The 24,921-nt window shown below is 44.2% G+C and overlaps 1 protein-coding gene across 2 annotated transcripts in view; it reads right to left on the bottom strand.

Annotated features, from left to right (window-relative positions):
• The window catches only part of mon2 (MON2 homolog, regulator of endosome-to-Golgi trafficking), a 53,329-nt gene extending 28,408 nt beyond the window's left edge, over positions 1-24,921 (bottom strand). For both annotated transcript variants that reach the window (XM_055934568.1, XM_055934569.1), the window contains exons 1-11: positions 24,416-24,921; positions 10,117-10,180; positions 9,770-9,897; positions 8,098-8,229; positions 7,608-7,737; positions 7,010-7,107; positions 5,429-5,554; positions 2,151-2,345; positions 1,248-1,372; positions 956-1,095; positions 579-726 (exon numbers count right to left, since the gene is read on the bottom strand). In XM_055934568.1, the coding sequence (XP_055790543.1) occupies positions 579-726; positions 956-1,095; positions 1,248-1,372; positions 2,151-2,345; positions 5,429-5,554; positions 7,010-7,107; positions 7,608-7,737; positions 8,098-8,229; positions 9,770-9,897; positions 10,117-10,180; positions 24,416-24,523 (1,394 nt within the window). In that variant the 5' untranslated portion in view covers positions 24,524-24,921. The remainder of the gene's footprint in view (positions 1-578; positions 727-955; positions 1,096-1,247; positions 1,373-2,150; positions 2,346-5,428; positions 5,555-7,009; positions 7,108-7,607; positions 7,738-8,097; positions 8,230-9,769; positions 9,898-10,116; positions 10,181-24,415) is intronic.

Genomic DNA, 24,921 nt, shown 5'->3' with positions numbered 1-24,921 from the left:
ACACCAGCATTGCTCAATCTCCTCATAATTACAGACAACAGATCACATTCCCTTCCTCCCGACCCATGCATAAAGGGAAAGGGGGATACCTAGTCAGTTGTACAACTGAACGCATTCAACGGAAATGCGTCCTCCGCATTTAACCCAACCCCTCTGACTCAGAGAGAGCAGAGTCAGGTCAACTAATCCACAGCTAAATCAACTCCTTCCTTACCTCTAACAGGCACAGTGTGTGTCATGGGGTATCTGCTGTGTTTGTGTTCTCTCTGTTCCTGCCTCTGTCTCCGTTCCCTCACTCAAAGACAGCAGCTAGTTAGAGTCCAATAATGACAATATTTACAGGCTAACTGTCCTCCAGGGTGTCTAGGCTTTTGATAACGGCTGTAATTCCATCCCCTGTGGTTTAAAATCAAACCGTTTCTCTCTGGTTCAACTATCTGTCTCCAATAGACTGTGTCCCTGTGTGTGATAATTGGATGGATGACTCAAACCTAGACAGACATAGCTAGATGTCTAGTGTGTGTGTGTGTGTGTGTGTGTGTGTGTGTGTGTGTGTATGTGTATATAGTACTACTCACTAGGTAGCCTTGGCGCTGCCCTGCACACTGACGGTCATGAGGGGGATCCAGGTACCGCGGTACTCGAAGGCGGCCTGAGTGGACAGACTCCCACCCTGACCTCCTGCTCCTGGACCACCCTGGGCAGCCGCCTGGGCCCCCGACCCACCTAGGGAGGGAGGGAGAGATTGAGGAACGGAAGGGAAGGAAGCTGTTAGTATTGAGCTGGAACCCAAGCCTTCGCACCCTGCAGACCAGAAGCTTCCATTCACTCATGAGTTGCCTAATCCTATCCTAGATATTCCTCTTCTTTACTTTCTTCCCAACTACAGTCTCAAGCTGTAACACCAGTAAAGACAACATTAGCTCCTTCTCAGTGTGCTCAGTGTGGTCCTCACCAGCAGGGGCATTGGTGGCAGCAGGGTTGCCTGTATTGGGGACGATGAAGAGGGACTGGATGAAGGAGCCCAGGGCGTTAACGATGTCCCGGAACACCTTGGTGGAGTGCTGCTTCATGTCATAGGACTGGCAGAAAGACCTGGAGGGGGGAGAGAGAGGGTGTAGCAAAGTATTTCTTAAAAGATATAGAATACGGAGATTGTTGAGGTTGTGTGTGTTTGTGTGTGCGGTAGGGTTAGTGTCAGAGGTGTATGGTGAGGTCAGTGATGTGTGTATGCTCCTCCTCTTCACCGTAGCAGGTGTGGCTGTACACACAGCCTGTGAACGGACTCCACAGCCACGGCTCTGAGCCACTGAGGTTTCTCTCCATCCAGGAACTTCACCAGCAGGGACAGAAAGATCTCACACTCCGTCACCTACAACACAGACAAACACACCTCCATCCTCAGATCCCCAAGACAACTATCCACATATGGAGGTCTCTACAATAAGAAGACAACAGGATTTGTGGAAAATTTGAATTTCAGTTAACCTTCTGAATTGACTGAAATCAAATGGAATTGACCCAAACTATAGTTCCTGCCTTGGCTCACACCACTAGACTGTAGTTGTGTTTGATGATTTAGGTACAGAGAACACAGTATTAGGTAGTAACTACTGTAACTGACTTTCACCAGTACGCTGTAGACGTGTTTGATAACCCCAGAGACTCACCAGTAGGCTGTAGACGTGTTTGATAACCCCAGAGACTCACCAGTAGGCTGTAGACGTGTTTGATAACCCCAGAGACTCACCAGTAGGCTGTAGACGTGTTTGATAACCCCAGAGACTCACCAGTAGGCTGTAGATGTGTTTGATAACCCCAGAGACTCACCAGTAGGCTGTAGATGTGTTTGATAACCCCAGAGACTCACCAGTAGGCTGTAGACGTGTTTGATAACCCCAGAGACTCACCAGTAGGCTGTAGATGTGTTTGATAACCCCAGAGACTCACCAGTAGGCTGTAGACGTGTTTGATAACCCCAGAGACTCACCAGTAGGCTGTAGACGTGTTTGATAACCCCAGAGACTCACCAGTAGGCTGTAGATGTGTTTGATAACCCCAGAGACTCACCAGTAGGCTGTAGACGTGTTTGATAACCCCAGAGACTCACCAGTAGGCTGTAGACGTGTTTGATAACCCCAGAGACTCACCAGTAGACTGTAGAAGTGTTTGATGAGCACAGACACCACTCTGAGCAGCCTCATGCAGATGGGGAAGTAAGGTTTTTCTACAGGGGCAGGGGAGGCAGCGCCACTGCTGCCCTGGCGGAACTTGATGTTGGGGGAGAACAGCTTGATGACCAGCGGACAAACACGCTCCTTCAGCAGGAAGCTGAACTCCTGGTGCTATATAGGGGTCAGAGGGCAGAGGTTAAAGGTCAGAGGGCAATGGGTGGTGTCAGCAGGAGGTAGGGGGTCACAGTACAAATACAAGACACACACCTACAGTGAGATGACATAGTATTCTACTTCAACGCATATAATACTCAATTGTATTGCATTATATTGTACTATACTTTACTGTATCCTATTGTATTACGGTCTCACTGTCGTACCTATGGGGGCCCCATGTGCATATCATCAATGTCTTTAAAATGTATTTAATAAATCATTTTGACAGTAACCCTCCAAAAAGTAATTCCTAAACCTTTTTAATTCCCATATGTAGTGGGAAGCAGAGTTTTTCTTTAGGCACTGAAAAAGTGCCTCAGGCCTTGAACAAAAAAAAAAGTAACAGATTGAAAGTATAAGGGGATATCGGTGAACAAATGTCCGTGGTCAAGGCTACAACAGCGCCAGCGCAATGACTGGAGCTTCCTCAGGTTTTCAAAAAACGCATATCAGACCGAACAGCTTCTTAGGTAGTTCTTAGTAGAATTTAAGATCAGAAAACAATTTCTCCGTAGAAGCGACAGTTACAGGGATGGTAAAAACAGCTTGATTGCCGTAGCAACATCAGGGAAACTGGACAGAAGGAAGGGGTGCTTCAAATACAGCAGTTCTGCAATGTCTTTAATTGAGCCTCTCATTCTCCTTAATTGCCAGCCTCAACATGATACAGAAGGAGATGAACTGTACAGGAAGCTCTGGGGACAGATGGTATGGATACAGGACAGCCAATAAATTGCGAGATGCAAACAGATAATCAGTTCTTGAGGCCTTGAACAAAAAAAGCAGTTTGCGATTTCTTTCATACTGGTGAACCGGCATTTGAGTTGTGGTGTTGCAAATATCAACAGTCCCTTATCCCTTTTATATCCTGGCACGCATCATTCAAGACTACGTTTAAAATTGTGTGCAGCGCAATATAATGCACAATATGCCTCAGGGAAGACTGTATGGGTTGGCAACACTCAGTATAGAACAGCCTGGCCCGCAGCCTGGTCCAGGTGCAAATGTTTTCCCCACGGCCTGTAGGTCCTACAAGCCGTGGTGAAAACGTTTGCACAAAAGAAAGAGGACTCCAGGAGAACAAGGTAGTCGCTCAAGTTGGATTTAATTTGATTTAATTTACCTTGAATACTGCAGACCATTAGTGTAGGCTTTTAGCCAGCAAAACCTGCTGAGTTCAAAAATATAGTGTCTGAATTTATCCTCAAACCGACTACTTTTTCCCCCTCACTGTTCGGCTATTTGATATGTAATTTTTTGTAAAAGGTTTATAAATAGCAGATAAATACGGTATATAGCTATAGATAGTACACCGCATAATTAAACCATTTCCAGTAAGCTAGTGTTTTGAGCATGAGCTGACTATTATTTGGCATTAATAGTTTTACTCACAACTTTCTATCCAAGCAAGGAGAGCGCGTGGATGGCTAATGTCATGTAGGTTCAGATAGCTGATTAGTACAGCTGTCCTGTATAGGCTATCACATTGGTAGCTGATTAGTATGCTGTTGCATCGGAAATGTATTTTACAAGTCTGCAATGTTTGAACTTCCACCTTCAATTACTAAATAATAAATAAGTAATTACAGTGGATTCCGAACGTATTCAGATCCATTCACTTTTTCCACATTTTGTTACATTACAGCCTCATTCTAAAAGGCATTAAATAGTTGTTTTCCCCCTTCATAAATCTACAAACAATAACCCATAACGACGAAGCAAATAGTTTTTTTTTACAAAATAAAAAATAAATATGACATTAACATAAGTATTCAGACCCTTTACTCAGTACTTTGTTGAAGCACCTTTGGCAGTGATTATAGCATCAAGTCTTCTTCAGTATAACGTTACAAGCTTAGCACACCTGTCTTTGAGGAGTTTCTCCCATTCTTCTCTACAGATCCTCTAAAGCTATGTCAGGTCGGATGGGGAGCTTTGCTGCACAGCTATTTTCAGGTCTCTCCAGAGATGTTAGATCATGTTCAATTCCGGGCTCTGGCTGTGTGCTGAGGGTCGTTGTCCTGTTGGAAGGTGAACCTTAGCCCCAGTCTGAGGTTCTGAATGCTCTGGAGCAGGTTTTTATTGAGAATCTCTGTACTTATCTCCATTCATCTTTCCCTCAATCCTGACTAGTCTTCCAGTTGCTGCCGCTGAAAATCATCCACACAGGATGATGCTGCCACCACGCTTCACCGTAGGGATGGTGCCAGGTTTCCTCCGGACGTAACACTTGGAATTCAGACCAAAGAGTTCAATCTTGGTTTCATCAGACCAGAGAAGCTTATTTCTCATGGTCTGAGAGTCCTTTAGGTGCCTCTTGGCAAACTACAAGCGCTGTCATGTGCCTGTTACTGATGAGTGGCATCCGTCTGGCTGGCATCCGTCTGTATCAAATTAAATGTTATGCTCCGAGTCTCAGATAGGGTTTTGCATAAGCAACGTGTAAGATATTCTTCAGTCATCATTTTTTAAATAACAATAGAAATTATATGTTATTGTCACATACACCGGATAGTTGCAGTGAAATGTGTTGTTTTACAGGGTCAGCCATAGTAGTACGGCCCAAATTGAGAAAATTAGGGATAAGTGCCCTGCTCAAGGGCACATTGAAAGATCTTTCAACTTGTCGGCTAGGGTATTCAAACCAGCAACCTCTCAGTTACTGTCCCAACACTATAAACGCTAGGCTACCTTTCGCCCTTAATATGGTGATTGATTTTTGAAGTACATGTTATATTGAATAGAAGATACTCTATTTGTCGTTTTACCAGTTATCAACATTGCTCAAAGAAAATAAAGCCCAGTGGTTATTTAGACTTCAGCTAATACATGTTATTTTTTTTGCTGAGGTATCATTTTGGTATAGAGTATCGTGATGCTAAACCTGGAATTGAAGTCAAAATTCTGGTATCGTGACCATGCGGAAACCTATTTTTCTAATGATTGGTCAGAATTGCAAGCCCTCGCTTGGGGAATTGGTGATTCTGCAAAAACAAATTGCGATTGCAAAAATCCTGTGTATTATGTTGTGTGTTTACCTGCAGGAAGACCCCAGGGAAGTCATTGAGGACTGACTCCAGGAGCTCCAGACCAAACGTCCGCGTCATTTCTGTCATCCCCACCAGCCAGTAGGGGGCGTCAGCATTCACTAGCTGACATAGGTCCTGGATAGACACACACACGAACATAGAAATATAGACATGCACATAGGACAGCTGGAGACAGCTACTAGCATTGCCTCTGTGATACAGTCTGTAAATCTAGGCTGTACATACACTACATGACCAAAAGTATGTGGACACCTGCTCGTCGAACATCTCATTCCAAAATCATGGGCATTAATATGGAGTTGGTCCACGCTTTGCTGCAATAGCAGACTCCACTCTTCTGGGAAGGCTTTCCATTAGATATTGGAATATTGCTGACTTGCTTCCATTCAGCCACAAGAGCATTAGTGAGGTCGGGCACTGATGTTGGGCGATTAGGCCTGGCTCGCAGTGGGTATTCCAATTCATCCCAAAGGTGTTCGATGGGGTTGAGGTCAGGGCTCTGTGCTGGCCAATCAAGTTCTTCCACACCAATCTCAACAACCCATATCTGCATGGAACTCGCTTTGTGCACGGGGGCATTGTTATGCTGAAACAGGAAATGGCCTTCCCCAAACTGTTGCCACAAAGTTGCAGCACAGAATCGTGCAGAATGTCATTGTATGCTGTAGCGTTAAGATTTGTCCTTGACAAAACCATGAAAAACAGCCCCAGATCATTATTCCTCCTCCACAAACTTCATAGTTGGCACTATGCAGTCAGGCAGCTAGCGTTCTCCTGGCATCCGACAAACCCTGATTCGTCCTTTAGACTACAAGATGGTGAAGCGTGATTCATCACTCCAGAGAACGCGTTTCCACTGCTCCAGAGTCCAAATGGCGGCGACCTTAACACCACTCCAGCCGAAACGCTTGACATTGCGCATGGTGTACAGATGCTCGGCCATGGAAACCCATTTCATGAAGCTCCCGACAAAGTTATTGTGCTGATGTTGCTTCCAGAGGCAGTTTGGAACTCAATAGTGAGTGTTGCAACAGAGGACAGATGGTTTTCACATGCTACGCGCTTCAGCATTCGCAGTTCCCATTCTGTGAGTTTGTGTGGCTTACCACTTCACGGCTGAGCCGTTGTTGTTCCTAGACGTTTCCACATCAAAATAACAGCACTTACAGTTGACCGGGGCAGCTCTAGCAGGGCAAAAATTTGATGAACTGACTTGTTGGAAAGGTGGCATCCTATGATGGTGCCACGTTGAAATTGACGGAGCTCTTCAGTAAGGCCATTCTACTGCCAATATTTGTCTACGGAGATTGCATGGCTGTGTGTTTGATTTTAGAAACCTCTCAGCAATGGGTGTGGCTGAAATAGCCAAAGCCAGTAATTTGATGGGGTCCCCACATACTTTTGTGTATAAAGACAGCCTGGCTGTATTTCATTCCACAAAGTTGTTCCCTCCCTTCTCCTGCCCTCATTCATAGAGTAAACCCTATCTATACCCCCTCTTCTGATGGGCGAGAGGGTGCAGGTGGGGTACAGTGAGAGGTCTGGAGGACTGTCTCCTGGAGGACATACCTGGAACAGCATGTAGGCGTCTTTAGCGCTGGGCCGCAGGGTGCTGACAGACCTCCGGTTCGTGTTACCCTGGACTGGAGTAGGCTGCTCCACGATGCCTGGAAGAGAGACGGAGGTGAGGAGGAGGGGGGGGGGGAAGAACACATGTGAGAGACAGTCATTGGACACAGCTGTGGATACAAGCCTGGAGGGATCAATCGCTCACAAACAAACAAACAATCCACATACCATCAAATAACACACACTCAGAAAAGACCGATCCAACACCTACTACAAGAGGGAAAAGTCACTTAATTAAATAGTGATTCTCAATCCTAGCTCACATACTAAACCAAGTGGCAGAGTGGGAAGACAGCAGTGTGAAATCTGACAGGGCCAAACAAAAACTCATTATGTATTCATTGAACTCAGGCTTAAATCACCAGATAAGCAGCTTTAGGCAATCTAAGGAGAAACTAACTCCCTTCCCTTACTCTGTGACAGGTTCAAAGTTAGAGTAGGAGGGTAGGAGAGAGAAAGTGTGATGCAGAATAGTGATGGACAGAAACGGTTCAGTCCTAGAATAACTCATTTTCCAATGATCAGACCCGACCCTGACCTTTGAAGCGCTCGTCCTCGGCGACCATCCTCTCAAAGACCACGGTGACGACCTGTCTCACGGTGGCGGCGGCCGTGTTGTTGGTGATGTTGTCCTTGGTGAAGTGCAGGCGGAAACACAGCACGATGGCCTGGGAGGGACGAGGAGAGAGGAGACACAGGCTATGAAGCCCTGTACTGGGGAATACATTCTAAGTGGTATGTTAGTATGGGCAATTGAACGTAGACAGATTGACTAAGGCACACATCTGGATTCACATGCACGTGGAAACCAACTAGAACAGTACATGACTCCAAGGATAAATATGAGACGTGTGTGGGACTAAGCATGGGCTATCTGACTGGACTGTGAATATATGAAATGTCTGCAATGTGGGGGCAAATATTAACCTCCTGTAACATGAGGCAAGATACCCGTGTTTGTATGATGTGTGACTGTGTACACGCATGACAACATTTGGTGTTTGTATATAGTGTGCAGTTTGGGGTACCTTGGAGAGTATTTCGTCATGTACTACAGTGTTGGTGGTGAGCAGCACTAGGACAGTCTGCAGCAGCTTCAGCTCCTCCAGCCCGTTCTCCATCAACTGCCACAGCATGTTAATGATGTTCCCTGCTGCAGCCTGATGAACACACACACACACACACACACAGACTTGTAGCCTACTTGTACATCAAGCAGGCAGTGACAGTCACGGTCACAATCAACTGGAATGTGACAGAACAGAGCAAGTGACAGCAGCACTAGAGCTCACAGACATATACACACAGATCAACAAAGAATTAGACACAGACACACAGGGGAGCAGCCGACCGGACCAGCTCTGAATACATCAGGGTCAGCGAGGCACGTGCCTTCATTACACCAAACCCAGCAACTGTGGCACTCCAGAGCAGTGACTCACACATTTTCCCTGTGTCACATCCTGAGGTCAGAACAAACCAACAGAACTCGTACAAAACCAGTGGAACTGAGGGAAGTAGTCAGTTGAAGAAAATAAATAACCTGTCCTTCAAATGTGGCAGCAAACGGGAACCATGACAGGTCATTTTCTTCCGAAGGCAAAACTGACACACATTCACTCACTAAAACCAAGACATTTAATCAATACTGCAGGAGCTTCGTTCCTCTTCCCCATGTCCGTGGTGGCAGGGGAAGCAGGTGGGGGAGGGGTTTGGATGCATTGCTACTAACAGGGGGAGAGGGGTGCAGTGCTACTAGCGTTAGCACAATGACATGCTAGCTGTTCCCATAGAGACTTGGGAGCCAACAACTATCCATTTAAAAGTGCGTCCTAGTAGTTAAGCCCTGGGCTTACAGACACACAGACAGTGATATATAGAGGGGAGGTGCTGGAGCGTGGCAGAAAGCCTCTTTTGAAAGGCTCCAGGCAGGGAGTCTGCTGATAGCATGTAAACACAGCCAGACAGGCATGGTGAACACAGTCAGTCACAGTCAGTCAGGCAGGGAGACAGTCAGGGTGTTCTTATCCTAGCCGGCTAGCTGGGCGGTCAAGGTATCCCTGATAACACCAGGCAAGTCAAGGAAATTGGCCTCAATCGGGAAGGACCAGTCACAATAGCCTCGGTTCCATGTTGAGGTGAAGGTAGTGTTTTTACAGAGATGAGGCTTTGCACTGCAGTGTGAAGCAAAAAGTAGAAAACCCACCCTCTCAGTTAGAGTCGGTGGTATTTAAAGTTGTATAAGCCCAGGGTCAGAATAATGTGTTCGCCCTGCCCTGACTTCAAAATGTAGGCCTTCATCCAGACCAAAGCACTGTTCAACGGGCTTAGAATGAAAACGTAGATGTCTTTTGTGTAGCAGCGACCATGCAGGAACAAGAGAGCACACCACCACTTTCAACGGTCCCAGCGTTTAGCACAGTGTGCATTGCGCTGGCCTTAAAAATATGAGTCACAGCAGGTTTGACATCAGCTAGGACCATTTCCCTCCTAAATAATTCATTTCTGCCTTCTCAATCACCACGGTACATGCATTATACGCATTGATAATGCAATTCTAATGGATTATTAATCAAAGTGATTATAAAAGAGTTAGGGGCGAGCCTAAAACATCCCTTTAGTCTCCCACTGACATCAATACATGACTAAGTGAAACATCGGAAGTTAGGATTAGCCCCATAGTGGTCCTGTGTTCCTCACCTCAGACACCACCTCGTGGGTCATGAGTCTCTGGACAGCAGCCAGACACAGCTGGGTGATCTTGGGCTCCTTGGTGCCACAGCCCATCAGGAACGGCTGGACCACCTCCGAGCTGTTCTCCTTCAGGGCTAAGGGGGAGACGATACACGGACACAGTTCACACATCAAATCAGGCGGCTGTTGTAGAACACAACCACACCTAGGGCAACTCTTTTGGAATGCATCCTTCGCTTGTTTGAATTAGGTCTAATCACCAATCTGTACGTGGAGAACTGGTTCAGCAAAAACATCTCTCTCGCACAAACGTACACAAGGTATTTATGGGTGTCCCTTCCTCCTTCACTTACACGCCAAGATGTCGGTGTTCCTCGCGGCGATGGTCTTGATCTTGACGATCCCGGACTCGGCAGCCTATAGGAAAGCACAGACAAGAGGCCCATTAAGATTACATCTACTTATACGTTCCTTATGATGAGACCGCTGACGATGCTTTACCACCTCCACTGTTATACCTGAGGTAGACATCTCCTAGTCCTTACTAATGATCCTCAGAGGAGAGGGCAGAGAACACAAGCGTGGCCAGAAACATTGATGTCTGGAAGCAGTTAACCTTGAGTAAGTCCCTTTACCTGAGAGGAGACACAGAGGGAACCATAGTGATTTCTCTTTTGTGGAGCTGTACTGCCTGACATTTTTTATATATTTTTTAATTTTATTTAACGAAGCAAGTCAGTTAAGAACAAATTCTTATTCACAATGACGGCCTACACCGGCCAAACCCTAACAGCGCTGGGCCAATTGAGCGCCGCCCTATGGGACTCCCAATCTCAGCCGGTTGTGATACAGCCTGAAATCGAACCAGGGTCTGTAGCACAGATGCTATGCCACTCGGGAGCCCCGAAAGTGAGACGCTAAGGTGTGAGATAGGGGAGAGATGAGAGAGGAGACGGAGAGAAGGGGGGAAAAGAGAAAGATGGGGGAGGAGGAAAGTAATGGGGAGGAGAAGAGCGACTGTGGGGAAGGGAGTGAGAAAGTGAAAGCAAGGGAGTGAAGGAAGGAGAGAGAGAGAGAGAGAAGAGGGAAGGAGAGAGAGAAGAGGAAAGGAGAGAGAGAAGGGAAGGAGAGAGAGAGAAGAGGAGAGGGAAGGAGAGAGAGAGAGAGAGAGGAGAGGGAAGGAGAGAGAGAGGGAAGGAGAGAGAGAAGAGGAAAGGAGAGAGAGAAGGGAAGGAGAGAGAAGAGGAGAGGGAAGGAGAGAGAGAGAGAAGGAGAGAGAGAAGAGGAAAGGAGAGAGAGAGAGGAGAGGGAGAGGGAAGGAGAGAGAGGGAATGTATGCTGTGCTTTCAGCAGTCAACAGAGGCCTCTTTATCTCTCTACAGCAACTGCAGCTGTCAAGATATTCTCCCTCTCCAACGTCGCCCCCTCGTTCTCCATCGCTCTTTTTCCCTGCTTCTCTTGCCTTGTTCTTTTCTTCCCATCGCTAAACCAACCACAACAGCAAGCAGATCATTAACAATTGCCTATGCACCGTGATACGGACTGGGCCTATAGCCTACATAAACATACTGCCAGTGTCCAATATTTCATAGGTTGACCCCACCACGAAAATGCCCTTTTCTGAAGAACACACCAATAAACAAAAAACTATTCACAGACTCCCTACATTTAATAATCAGAATTGAAATGACGTCAAGTGCCACATTTGCCAGAAAGAAGTGTGTTGACATTGTTTCTTGGCAACTGCTCACAATTCTAGTCCCAAGTTAAATTGAAAAAATATATTGGATTGGTGTTCCAAGTGAAGACAAAACATCCTGTTATAGTCACTGCCTCTCTTCCGTACTCAAACATGCAAAGCTTAAGCAAGGGTTTCGTTCAGGTAACGTGACCACAAAAGGCCTAGCTTGCGAACAGTGTGCAACGCCTCAGCATGTCATTCATCTGATATGAATACCGACACTAACCAGTCGACCCCTATTCATATGACGTTAAACCACTTAGTTTCTCACGCTCTGTTATCCTATCTGACCGTGGCTGCTGTACTGCGCTACGCTGTAGCGTTTGACCTCTCCTACCTTTTATACAGTAATATATATATCACTTCCTATTTCATTTGAACTGCCACAGGGACACACGGAAGAAGAATGGGATTCAACAGGACAGGACTCAACCTTTTGAAACTTTTGGTTACCAGGCAACAGGGCCTTAATACTTCAGAGGGTGGACTGAGCCAAAGTGGAGAACTACAGGTCCGATCACCACGCCACACCGCCAATTAAAGTTAATCTGGAGAAATGAAAGTCTCCCTCATCTCCTTTGTTCTCAGTGTGGAGCGAGGCGGAGGGCTTTAACGGGGCAATAAAATAACACAGAACTTCCTCCAATATGCATTCCAATCCTTCTAGTGTAGCCACTTTTAAAGCTTGCCAAAACTTATATATAGATACCGATGCTACGATGTGAATGAAAATAAAATTCAATTGGCTGTGGCTCATATTCAAAATGGGAAGCAGGCAGGCAGGTGACAGTTCCTTTGTTGAGAACATTAACTCCACAAAAGGACAATAAAGTCCGCGTCGGGGGAAAAATACGGGTTCTTATTCTAGGTGTTGTTGATGGGGGGGGGGATAGATAAGCAGCGGTTGCGGACACTTCCTCATCATGACGTTAGTCTTGTTATCTTGTTGGTAGGGGACAATGCTCGATTACAAAACGTTATGACAATGAGGTTATAGCCTAACATGCCTGGTTTAAAAATAAACTTGCTATGGGTTCTGCAATCCAGGCAAACAATGAACTGCCTCCCGCTGAAACCTTGTAGGAAGATCAAGAGCATTGAACCACACTGATTTCAACCAGTCACATAACTAAGCGAGTCAGAGAGCCTTGAATCAGAAGCAGATTGCTGGGATTTCAAAGGAAAGAGTAGGGTTGCAAAGTTACCCGTAATTGACCAAAATGACCGTAATCTTCAGTCATTTTGGTAGTTAACAGAAAATCTATGGCAATCTTTCGAAAAAGAAATCTACCATTTGGTAACTTAGCATCTGCACAGTTCTTCAATTGTAAGATTTTCTGGGGAAATTGTTCAGTTCTTGTGCATAGAGTTGGTATGGTTTGTTTAGACTTTGGTTTGACATAAAATCTTAGTCTCAGCACTGTTCTGTTTACGTGGAATTGCCCCCAACTGAGCCCAAAAACTACAAGCTGACAGTTTCAAACTTATAAGCAGCTTGAAGGCAAATGGTGGGAGGACCAGGCCACACTGGTAGGCCCAACTTCACTAAATGTTTTTAGTGTTTTGCACCAGCCTGAATGCAAACTCATTACATTCCTCTAGGAATGGGCACGGATATTTGAATATTCGAACAGACGTTAGTATTTGAATAATTGCGAGAGTATTCATTTTGCTATTTGATCATTTTTGTTGCCTACTTCGACAATGAAAAGGCTTTGTCGAAATTAAATTGTCGATGTGACATTGCTACACCTCGACATTTGAAATTCTTAATTCAATAAAACAACAAACTTTTGAATGTAGTTTTTATGACGTGCGCCCCATAAAAAAGCCACCGTAGCCTACACAGGTTACATGTGAATGTTGATATTGTCGGCCAATCAAAATGGCACCACGGGTAGCAAGCAACGTGGAAGATCTCTAATCAGCAGTGTTGTAGTAGTAAAAAAAAAAGTCGGTAAACTATCAACTCCAGTGGGCGATCAAGATAAGACGAACAACGATCGATATAAACAAAAAAAAGTATGACATTTTTAATAATGTATCGTTTGCATTTTAATGTAGGTCTATACGGAAGATAGGCCATGTGGAGATGCTCATATTGAAACATATCTTAGTTTGTTTGGTAAATTTAGTATAGATTCTCTCAGGGGACCCCACGTGGGAACGTTGGGGAAACATTGTACTAACCTCTCTCTGCTTGCTTCCTCTCGCTCTGTGTATTGCAGCATGCTTGCTTCCTCCTACATGTACACTATAGGACCAAAAATATGTGGACACCTGCTCGTTGAACATCTCATTCCAAAATCATGGGGATTAACACGCTGTTGGTCCCTCCTTTGCTGCTATAACGGCCTCCTCTTCTGGGAAGGCTTTCCACTAGAAATTGGAACAGTGCTGCGGGGACTTCTCCTGGCATCCGACAAACCCATATTCATCCGTCGGACTGCCAGATGGTGAAGCGTGATTCATCACTCCAGAGAACGCGTTTCCACTGCTCCAGATTCCAATGGTGGAGAGCTTTACGCCACTCCAGCCGACGCTTGACATTGCACATGGTGATCTTAGGCTTGTGTGCGGCTGCTCGGCCATGGAAACCAATTTCATGAAGCTCCCGACAAACAGTTATTGTGCAGACGTTGCTTCCAGAGACAGTTTGGAACCGAGTGTTGCAACTGAGGACAGACAATTTTTACATGCTTCAGCACACGGCCGTCCTGTTCTTGTGAGCTTGTGTTGCCTACCACTTCGCGGCTGAGCCATTGTTGCTTCTAGATGTTTCCACTTCACAATAACATCACTTACAGTTGACCGGGGCATCTCTAGCAGAGCAGAAATTTGACGAACTGACTTGTTGGAAAGGTGGCATCGTATGATGGTTCCACGTTGAAAGTCACTGAGCTCTTCAGTAAGGCCATTCTACTGCCAATGTTTGTCCACGGAGATTGCGTGGCTGTGTGCTTGATTTTATACACCTGTCAGAAACAGGTGTGGCTGAAATAACCAAATCCACTCCTTTGAAGGGTTGTCCACATACTTTTCTATGCAGTGTATTTCAGTCTGCCTCAGCATCACCAGTCTGCCACACCACTGTCTGTCTCACAAGTACACTCTGTAAGCACATTTATGATGAGAACTCTTTTGCTCCTGCTGAGGTCAGGCTCCGTTTAACGCTACCTTCTTACGTCATCCTTCTAGCCAGGAAGCTAGCTAGTTAGCCGTTTGAGAGAGTGTCCTGCAAGTACGGAGGGCGCAGGAGAACATAATGAACAAACAACTGTTCATGATTCCACTCGTTCACAAAGAGGCAGGTGCGATTAGAACTCAGATCAAGAATATAAGCGTTCTGAGCTTTGGTCAATGCTGGGAACGCAAATTAACGCAAATTAACTCAATTAAAAGGTGATTAAACAGCGTTTACCCTCTACTACATCTCTGCTAATCAATGAAGTTAGATAAATGAGAAAGAGTAGGCTGCAACAAAAAACCATCAAGTAGGCTGCTGGATTGCACCACCTCAAAAAGCATAAAACTGCAGATTGTTCTGAAATTGTTTCTGTTAGAAACAGATAAGATTAGCATTCCTGCAACATTATTTTGTTGAAATATAATTTGATCTCTGAGAAATGAAGCTAATTGATTGCACCCAAATTGGCCATTTTAATTTACAGGATTCACATAATATTGAGTAAATATAGTACCCAACATCCGATTTGGACCAAACTTTTTTCTAACATTGAGTAATGCATGAGGATTCCAAATAAGTGGTCAAAAGCCGTCCACGGACTGGCGTGGTGTGTGGTCCCTGCGGGGGGGGGGGGGGGTCTTTGGATTACTAATGTATTACTCAAATTGGATGTTAAGTGCTATAATTATTTAATGTAATATGAATAAATTAAAATGGCCAATTAGGGTGCAATCAATTAGCTTAATTTCTAAGAGACTAAATTATTTTCAACAAAATAATGCTTAACTTACGTTAACTGTCATGGCTTGCTGAAATTACATGGAACAACCCTATTGGTTAATCTGAATGGAGTTGTAGACAAGGACGAGAATTGCAGCAAAACAGTCTCAATTAGCCTAGGTAAGATAACTAGCTAGCCATCTTAGCTTCTTTACATCGATTTGATGCAGTCAAGACTGGCACAACTAGATGGCATGATTGACAAACTTGTAGATGCCATAGGTTATCTAACTAGCGCAAGTCTGTATGGCTACTCTCTCTCTCTACATTGTTAAACACATCGGCCCATGCCCATCCCCGCACTGCTGCAAGCAAGCAGAGTGGCACCTCTCTCCCAAGTCACGTAGGCTGCGCCCGCAAGCCAGTTCCTAAATATAAACTATTTTAATAGTGAAATATTTCAAATGCCCATCCCTACTTCCCTCCAAGAGCAGCATCATTAGCTCAGCCGCTCATAGATGGTCTCAGAACATGCGAAGAGAGAAACACGCTGCAGATTTCAGCACTAGTTCTGCTGCTGTATAGCCTACATTGAAGGGGCTAATTCAATGAATCCAATAGTCTCACCATTTGTCAGTTCTTCCTAAAGTCCCAGTGCAGTCAAAATTCTAGATTGTGTGTTTTATATACATTTCTACACCACAAGGTTGGAATAATACTGTGACATTATAATGCCATTTTAGTATAAGAGCTGTTTGAAGAGACTGCCTTAAATTCCACCCTGTTTTGGTGTGATGGGAGTTCCCCAGACAGTAAATTACAAACTTCTATGCTAAACAACATCAAGTTCAGTTTCCCCACTCAGACCACTCCCAGACAGTCCTAGCAAAATTTTTGCTTGAGAAATTGCTCATTGCTAAGAAGCTATTTTAGTTTCTTTTTGACTATTTTAATTGATTACGATCCCAGTAAATGTTACCCAGAAATGATTTGATATTGAGATGAAAACGGCTGCATTGGATCTTTAAGTTTCTACTCTTCTGCTTGTTATTTTGTCAGATGAAATCTTCGTGACAAATTCAGCCATACAGGCGGGGTGTAAAGGAGGTGCATGATCCGTTTCATTAATACTGCGGTATTCCTGAAGATGCCACGTTTCACAGACAGTCGCCAGACACTGCAGTGTACGGGCAATTCCGTGGGAAAGTCAACCTGAGCATCCACTAATAAGGTCCGTCATTTATGAATGGAACCCTGTTATAATTATCCTTAAGGTCTATATCAGGGGTGGGCAACTCCAGTCTTCGGGGGCCTGATTGGTGTCACACTTTTGCCTCAGCCCCAACTAACACACCTGACTCCAATAATCCATGAATCATCATCTTCAATTTAGAATGCAATGCGTTTAAATCAGCTGTGTTTGCTAGGGATGGGGAAAAAGTGACACCACTCCGGCCCCCAAGGACTGGAGTTCCTTATCCCTTGTCTAGGTTATATGTTGGAGTTACAAAGCAGGATGCCAAAACTCAAAAAAAAATGCTTTCGGACAATTTCATGGCTTTTAGAAAGGGCCGACAGAGATTGGTTTTCCACTGACAGCTGTTCACCAGTGTTAGATATGAACACTAAGGACTCTACTCAAAACTGTCCCAGAGGAAGGCCCACAGGATCATCAAGGACGCCACACACCCCAGCCACAATCTGTTCACTCCCTTACCAAATCAATAGACACAGATCTATCTACAAGCCATCAAACTGCTGAACACTTCAACTGGACTGACCACCTCCACTGCCTCTCCAAACCTTAGCACACAGAAACTAGACTCCTATTATGATGGCTAAATACTGCACAAGTTAAACACTTGCTCCTAATCCCCCCTTCTACAAAACACGGAAATATTGGACTATAAATTGTGCCTTCCTGTATTATACTAAAATTATTATTATATTCTATCGAGCCATTTACTTTGTTCGTATTCTTATATTTTCTTATTGTTGTTGCATTATTGAGAAGGAACCTGCAAGCAAGCATTTCACTGGACAGTGTATACCATGTGTATCCCGTACATCCAACTAATAACAGTTGATACGTGAAACTTTAAAAAATGATTTGTTAAGCAATACAGACCAAATTGAAGTGTCTTGACTCTTGTTTGCATGTTCTACAGTCCTGTAAAGGGAGGCGGTGACTGGGACAGGCAATGTAGCATCCCAAATGAAAACAATTTCCAAATGACAACAAATGTGTTATGATAGATTTGGATCAAGACATCTTTAAGATTTGAATGTCTAACATCCATAACTGCCATTTTTGCGCTTTAAAGTAATAATGGAAATGACTATCTTTTCAAATGTATTGTTTTTGTGTTCAGCCAACCCTTTCCTTTTTATTTCACCTTTATTTACCCAGGTAGACCAGTTGAGAACAACTCATTTACAACTGTAACCTGGCCAAGATAAAACACAGCAGTGCGACAAAAACAACACAGAGTTACACATAAACAAACGTACAATCAATAACACAAAATAAACAAAAAATAGAAAGATCTATACACAGTGTGTGCAAATGTAGAAGAGTAGGAAGGTAGGCAATAAATAGGCCATGGAGGTGAAAATAATTACAATGTAGCATTAATACTGGAGTGATAGATGTGCAGATGATGATGTGCAAGTAGAGATACTGGGGTGCAAAAGAGCAAGAGGTTAAGTAATAATATGGGGATGAGGTAGTTGGGTGTGCTATTTATAGATTGGCTGTGTACAGGTACAGTGATCGGTAAGCTGCTCTGACAGCTGATGTTTAAAGTTAGAGAAGGAGATATAAAACTTCAGCTTCAGAGATTTTTGCAATTTGTTCCAGTCATTGGCTGCAGAGAACTGGCAGGAAAGGCAGCCAAAGGAAGTGTTGACATTGGGGATGACCAGTGCAATATACCTGCTGGAGCGCGTGCTACGGGTGGGTGCTGCTATGGTGACCAGTGAGCTGAGATAAGGTGGGGCTTTACCTAGCAAAGACTTACAGATGACCTGGAGCCAGTGGGTTTGGCGACAGATATGTAGTGAGGGCCAGCCAACGAGAGCATAGAGGCCGCAGTGGTGGGTAGTATATGGGGGTGACAAAATGGATGGCACTGTGATAGCAAACTGGATGTAGTCTAAGTAGAGTGTTGGGGGCTATTTTGTAAATGACATCGCCGAAGTCAAGGATCGGTAGGATAGTCAGTTTTAAGAGGGTATGTTTGGCAGCATGAGTGAAGGACGCTTTGTTTGCAAAATAGGAAGCCGATTCTAGAATTTATTTTGGATTGGAGATGCTTAATGTGAGTCTGGAAGGAGAGTTTACAGTCTAACCAGACACCTCGGTATTTGTAGTTGTCCACATATTCTAGGTCAGAACTGTCCAGGCTAGTGATGCTAGTCGGGCGGGAGGGTGCGGGTAGCAATCGGTTGAAGAGCATGCACTTAGTTTTACTAGCATTTAGCAGTTGGAGGCCACGGAAGGAGTGTTGTATGGCGTTGAAGCTCGTTTGGAGGTTTGTTAGCACAGTGTCCAAAGAAGGGCCAGATGTATACAGAATGGTGCAGTCTGAGTATGGGTGGATCAGAGAGTCACCAGCAGCAAGAGCGACATCATTGATATGCATTTATATATTTAGCTCCTTTGCACCCCATTATTTTTATTTCTACTTTGCACATTCTTCCACTGCAAATATATCATTCCAGTGTTTTACTTGCTATATTGTATTTACTTCGCCACCATGGACTTTTTTTTTGCCTTTACCTCCCTTATCTCCCTTATCTCACTTCATTTGCTCACATCGTATAGTCTTTTTTTCTACTATATTATTGATTGTATGTTTGTTTTACTCCATGAGTAACTCTGTGTTGTTGTGTGTCGAACTGCTTTGCTTTATCTTGGCCAGGTTGCAATTGTAAATGAGAACTTGTTCTCAACTTGCCTACCTGGTTAAATAAAGGTGAAATAAATAAAAAATATACACCGAGAAAAGAGTCGGCCTGAGAATTGAACCCTGTGGCACCCCCATAGAAACTGTCAGAGGTCCGGACAACAGGCCATCCGATTTGACACACTGAACTCTATCTGAGAAGTAGTTGGTGAACCAGGTGAGGCAGTCATTTGAGAAGCCACGGCTATTGAGTCTGCCGATAACAATGTGGTGATTGACAGAGTCGAAAGCCTTGGCCAGGTCGATGAAGATGGCTGCACAGTATTTTCTTTTATCGATAGTGGTTAGGATATCGTTTAGGACCTTGAGCGTGGCTGAGGTGCACCCGTGACCAGCTCGGAAATTAGATTGCATAGTGGAGAAGGTGTGGTGGGATTCGAAATGTTCCGTGATCTGTTAATTAACTTTGCTTTTGAAGATTTTAGAAAGGCAGGGCAGGATGGATATAGGTCTTTAACAGTTTGGGTCTAAGGTGTCTCCCCCTTTGAAAAGGGGAATGACCGCAGCAGCTTTCCAATCTTTGGGGATTTCAGACGACAGAAAAGAGAGGTTGAATAGGCTAGTAATAGGGGTTGCAACAATTTTGGCTGATCATTTTTAGAAAGAGAGGGTCCAGCTGATTTGTAGTGATCCAGATTTTGCCGCTCTTTCAGAACATCAGCTGATTGGGTTTGGGCAAGTTGCTGCAGGGGGTGCTGAGGTGTTGGCCGGGGTAGGGGTAGCCACATGGAAAGCAAGGCCAGCTGTGGAAGAATGCTTATTGAAATGATCGATTATTGTAGATTTATCGGTGGTTTTCTATCCTCAGTGCAGTGGGCAGCTGGGAGGGGGTGCTCTTATTCACCATGGACTTTACAGTTACCCAAAACCTTTTGGAATTAGTGCTACAGGAAGCAATATAGCTAGCCTTAGCTTTCCTAACTGACTGAGTATATTGGTTCCTGACTTCCCTGAAGAGTTACATATTGCAGGGGCTATTCGATGCAAATGCAGAACGCCACAGGATGGTTTTGTGCTGGTCAAGGGCAGTCAAGTCTGGGGTGAACCAAGGGCTATATCTGTTCTTAGTTCTACATTTTTTGAATGGGGCATGCTTATTTAAGATGGAGAGGGAAGCACTTTTGAAGAGCAACCGGGCATCCTCTACTGACGAGATGAAGTCAATATCCTGCCAGGATACCCGGCCCAGGTCGGTTAGAAAGACCAGCTCTCTGAAGTGTTTTAGGGAGCATTTGACAGTGATGAGGGGTGGTCGTTTGACAGCGGACCATTACGCACGCAGGCAATGAGGCAGTGATCGCTGAGATCCTGGTTGAAGCAGAGGTGTATTTAGAGGGCAAGCTGGTCAGGATGATATCTAAGAGGGTGCCCATGGTTACGGATTTAGGGTTGTACCTGGTAGGTCCCTTGATAATTTGTGTGAGATTGAGGGCATCTAGCTTAAATTGTAGGACGGCCGGGGTGTTAAGCATGTCCCAGTTTAGGTCACCTGACAGTACAAACGCTGAAGATAGATGGGGGGGGATCCATTCACATATGTTGTCCAGGGCACAGCTGGGGGCTAAAAGGCGTCTATAACAAGCGGCAACGGTGAGACTTGTTTCTGGAAAGGTGGATTTTTAAAAGTAGAAGCACGAATTGTTTGGGCACAGACCTGGATAGTATGACAGAACTCTGCAGGCTAAATCCGCCCACTTTGGCAGTTCTATCTTGTCGGAAAATGTTATAGTTGGGGATGGAAATTTCAGGATTTTTGGTGGCCTTCCTAAGCCAGGTTTGAGACACGGCTAGGACATCGGGGTTGGCGGAGTGTGCTAAAGCAGTGAATAAAACAAACATAGGGGGGAGGGTTCTAATGTTAACATGCATGAAAATGGCTCTCCATATTTTGACCATATTTTGACTTACAAACTCAGACTTCCACTAATATGGTCAGTCTCCCAAAAAAGCATTTGCATTTCATGTAACAACCATAATGCATATTTTGTTTATCCATTCTGTGAGACATTAACACTATGATTTTGCTTGCAAATGTAACATCCAAAACCCTGGAATCGCCCATAATGCATCAGAGAGCTGCTGTGTGTGTTGTCAGACTAAAGTGATCAGAGCACAACAAACAGAGAATCTCACATGAGATTAGAAGGAAAGGAATTGAGCGTGAAGCTGTGATACAGAAAAATCAATGGGATTCTTCTCAGCCCTTTTAAAACACAGAAAAACTGTAGAGAAAACAGCTGCTTGCAGCTTGTCAGCGGTAAATGAATGGGATAGGGGTGTGTGAGACTGGTCAAGGAGGTGTCTCGTACCTGGCTATCTGAGTGAAAAGATTAGAGTCAAGGGCACAACTGACATTCTCAGTTCCAATAGAAAGGTAAGATAATTCAGATATATTGATCAATTTTAAAAGAAAGCCTACTTAGAAAGCCCAGCAAAGGTTACATGTAGTACAACCAGATTCTAGCCAGGAAACAAAAGACAGAAATAGTAGGCTACCGTTACTGTAGAGGTATTTCCCCAAGAGCAGTAGCGAGTCTTTCACTCCCTTACACATGGTAAGGTCTGAAGAAAAACAAACAAAGCCAGGTAGAGTTACAGCTGGCAGCCTGCTGCCTAGCACTGACTGACTCACCTCAGTCTAGAGTGGAGGCCCACAGGCCAACATAAAGGAGCAGTCATTTAAAATGTGGAGACAGCATTACTTCTCTGAGAGCTAGGCCTACACTGGCATGACATCATAAATGTGTTGTGGACTCCTAGTGGGATGACTAATACAAACATGACAATCGTGGCCTTGTTTATATCTAGATGAAAACATGTTGTCCTAATGAGATTATATTACAGACCCTCAATCACAATCTCCAAAGCAAGTGAAGACTGGCCATTAACAAGTTCATTCGATTATTTTAGGCTCACTCCTTTTACCTAAACATTTGAGTTCAAGGGAGAATGCAATTCTTGTCATATAGGCCAGGGCTTCAAACTGGGGTCTGTAGCAGGTCCGCGATTTTTGTTGGGATTTGTTTTTGTGAAAAATATTTTTTTACGAATATCGCTAGCTGCAACAGAATACGATTGTGAGTACCATTTTTATGTCTCTGCCTCCAGTATGTGTGTCCAGTATATAGGAAGTTAAGAGGTAGTTTCATAAGCCATTGCTAACTAGCGTCAGCTCAATGACTGGAAGTCTACAGGAACAGTTAGCATGCTAGCTGTTCGTGTTCATCTGACTCTGGGGAAGTAGAGAATTGGCTTCATTGTCAAAATCTCAAACTAAAATTATAGTAATTGGAGCTAATTGCAGGGTTTTTCTGTATTGAAAATTATTAGACTGACCTTCTAAGGGGTAATTTTCAGAATGGAAACACAGTTTCAGTGTCAACTTAAACGAACAAAACCAGACAGAAAACATGCAAAAATTGCATTTTTTTTTTATAATACCATCTGAGAACTAACAATCAAATAAAAGCTAGATAGTCAGGGATAATATTATATATATATTTTTTAAACCGGGCATTCAGGGCACTTGCACATTGATTTTGTAATACTATTTGAGCAGTGGAACACAGAATTAGCCATGGCAAAATGCGTAAAAGTGCAGGAAATCAGTTTTAAATTTGTAAAATTGTCTCTCAGCTCCATACCAAACTGTGTAGAATTGCTGGAAATTAACTTAACTGCAAAATTCTCTCTCAGCTCAATGGATATTACCTATACCATAACCCCACCATGGGGCACTCTTTTCACAACGTAGACATCAGCAAACCACTCCCCCACACAACGCCATCTGCCTGGTACAGTTGAAACCGGGTTTCATCTGTGTAGAGCACTCTTCTCCAGCATGCCAGTGGCCATCGAAGGCAAGCATTTGTCCACTGAAGTCAGTTACGACACCGAACTGCAGTCAGGTCAAGACCCTGTTGAAGATGACGAGCACGTAGATGAGCTTCCCTGAGACGGTTTCTGACAGTTTGTGCAGAAAATCTTCAGTTGGGCAAGCCCAGTTTCATCAGCTGTCCGGATAGCTGGTCTCAGACGATCCCGCAGGTGAAGAAGCCTGATGTGGAGGTCCTGAGCTGGCGTGGTTACACATGGTTTGTGGTTGTGAGGCCGGTTAGATGCACTGCCAAATTCTCTCAACGTTTGAGGCAACGGCTTATGGTAGAGAATTGAACCTTCAATTCTCTGGTAACAACTCTGGTGGACATTCCTGCAGTCAGCATGCCTATTGCACGCTCCCTCAAAACTTGAGATATCTGTGGCATTACGTTGTGACACAACTGCACATTTTTGAGTGGCCTTTTATTGTCTCCAGCACAAGGTGCACCTGTGTAATGATCATGCTGTTTAATCAGATTCTTGATAGGTAACACCTGTCAGGTGGACGGGTTATCTTGGCAAAGGAAAAGTGTTCACCAACAGGGATGTAAACAAATTTGCACAGAAAAGAAAAATACGTGTTTTGTGTGTATGTAACTCTTTGATCTTTTATTTCAGCTCATGAAACATGGAATCACTTTACATGTTGCGTTTATATTTTTGTTCAGTATCATTTTCCACATGAAGTAGAGGACCATAATAGCGTTCATGTCAGTAGTTAAACCCGGAAGAGAAGTACTCTGCCATCAATCACAACGTTTTGGATGCAGTGGCAAATAAACATCCTCATTTTGTGAATCATTAAATATATGTTTAAAAATGTGATCTTGACAGACACAAAACAACGCACGTCCCATTATTGAATGTAAACTCATTATTTGACAACTGACAATATAGCCATGTTACCGATCAAGCCTAACGTCACACCGTGGCACAACATTCATGCAGCCGTCACAACTGAATATTATTCATCTGATACATGTCACGTCGCATCACTCGATGCACTTGATGACAACATCAGCAATTGCATCAAAATGTATCATCAGTGGTGAGGTGGCAAATTATCACAACACCACATAACACACAGAGTGAAACTGCGTGAAAGCTATAGAGAGATTGCTAGCTAAAGTTAGCTAGACAGGCATATATATATCTACCTCTTTGACTGGGGGGAATTTCTTCTTGCATTCCATGGACAGGGACCGCAGATCCGTCTGCATGTTCTCGAGTAATTTCTTCACCGCTTCGGGGGTACTGGTCGACATTTTGGATGATGTATTCGATCTAAATATCAAAAGCTTTAAATAATAAGGAATGCAAATGCAGTCCTATGATACTGGTCCCCGGCCTACTTATTCAGCTCCTTCGAAAAAAGAAAAACGCTGTGGACCTCCGCACAAGCGTCCATTGAACAATATTCCAGTGTTCTGCCTTGTCCTATCCGTCTGTATGTATAATCGAAGCGATGACACGGCATAAGTTTATCTTCAACAAAAAGCCTAGACGTTAGTGTGATAGATTATCATCATTAGCACAATTCTAGCTACTAGTGCCATTTATATGGTTAATATGTCTCCGTTTCAGCCTTAGGTTTCACGGCTCCAGCCGTCACCATTGCAAGCACCGTTTCGATCCCACAATGCTTTGGTAGACAGTGACACGT

Source organism: Salvelinus fontinalis, chromosome 9 (assembly GCF_029448725.1).
Source record: "Salvelinus fontinalis isolate EN_2023a chromosome 9, ASM2944872v1, whole genome shotgun sequence".
Lineage (NCBI taxonomy): Eukaryota > Metazoa > Chordata > Actinopteri > Salmoniformes > Salmonidae > Salvelinus > Salvelinus fontinalis.
This window is presented reverse-complemented; position numbering and strand designations above follow the sequence as displayed.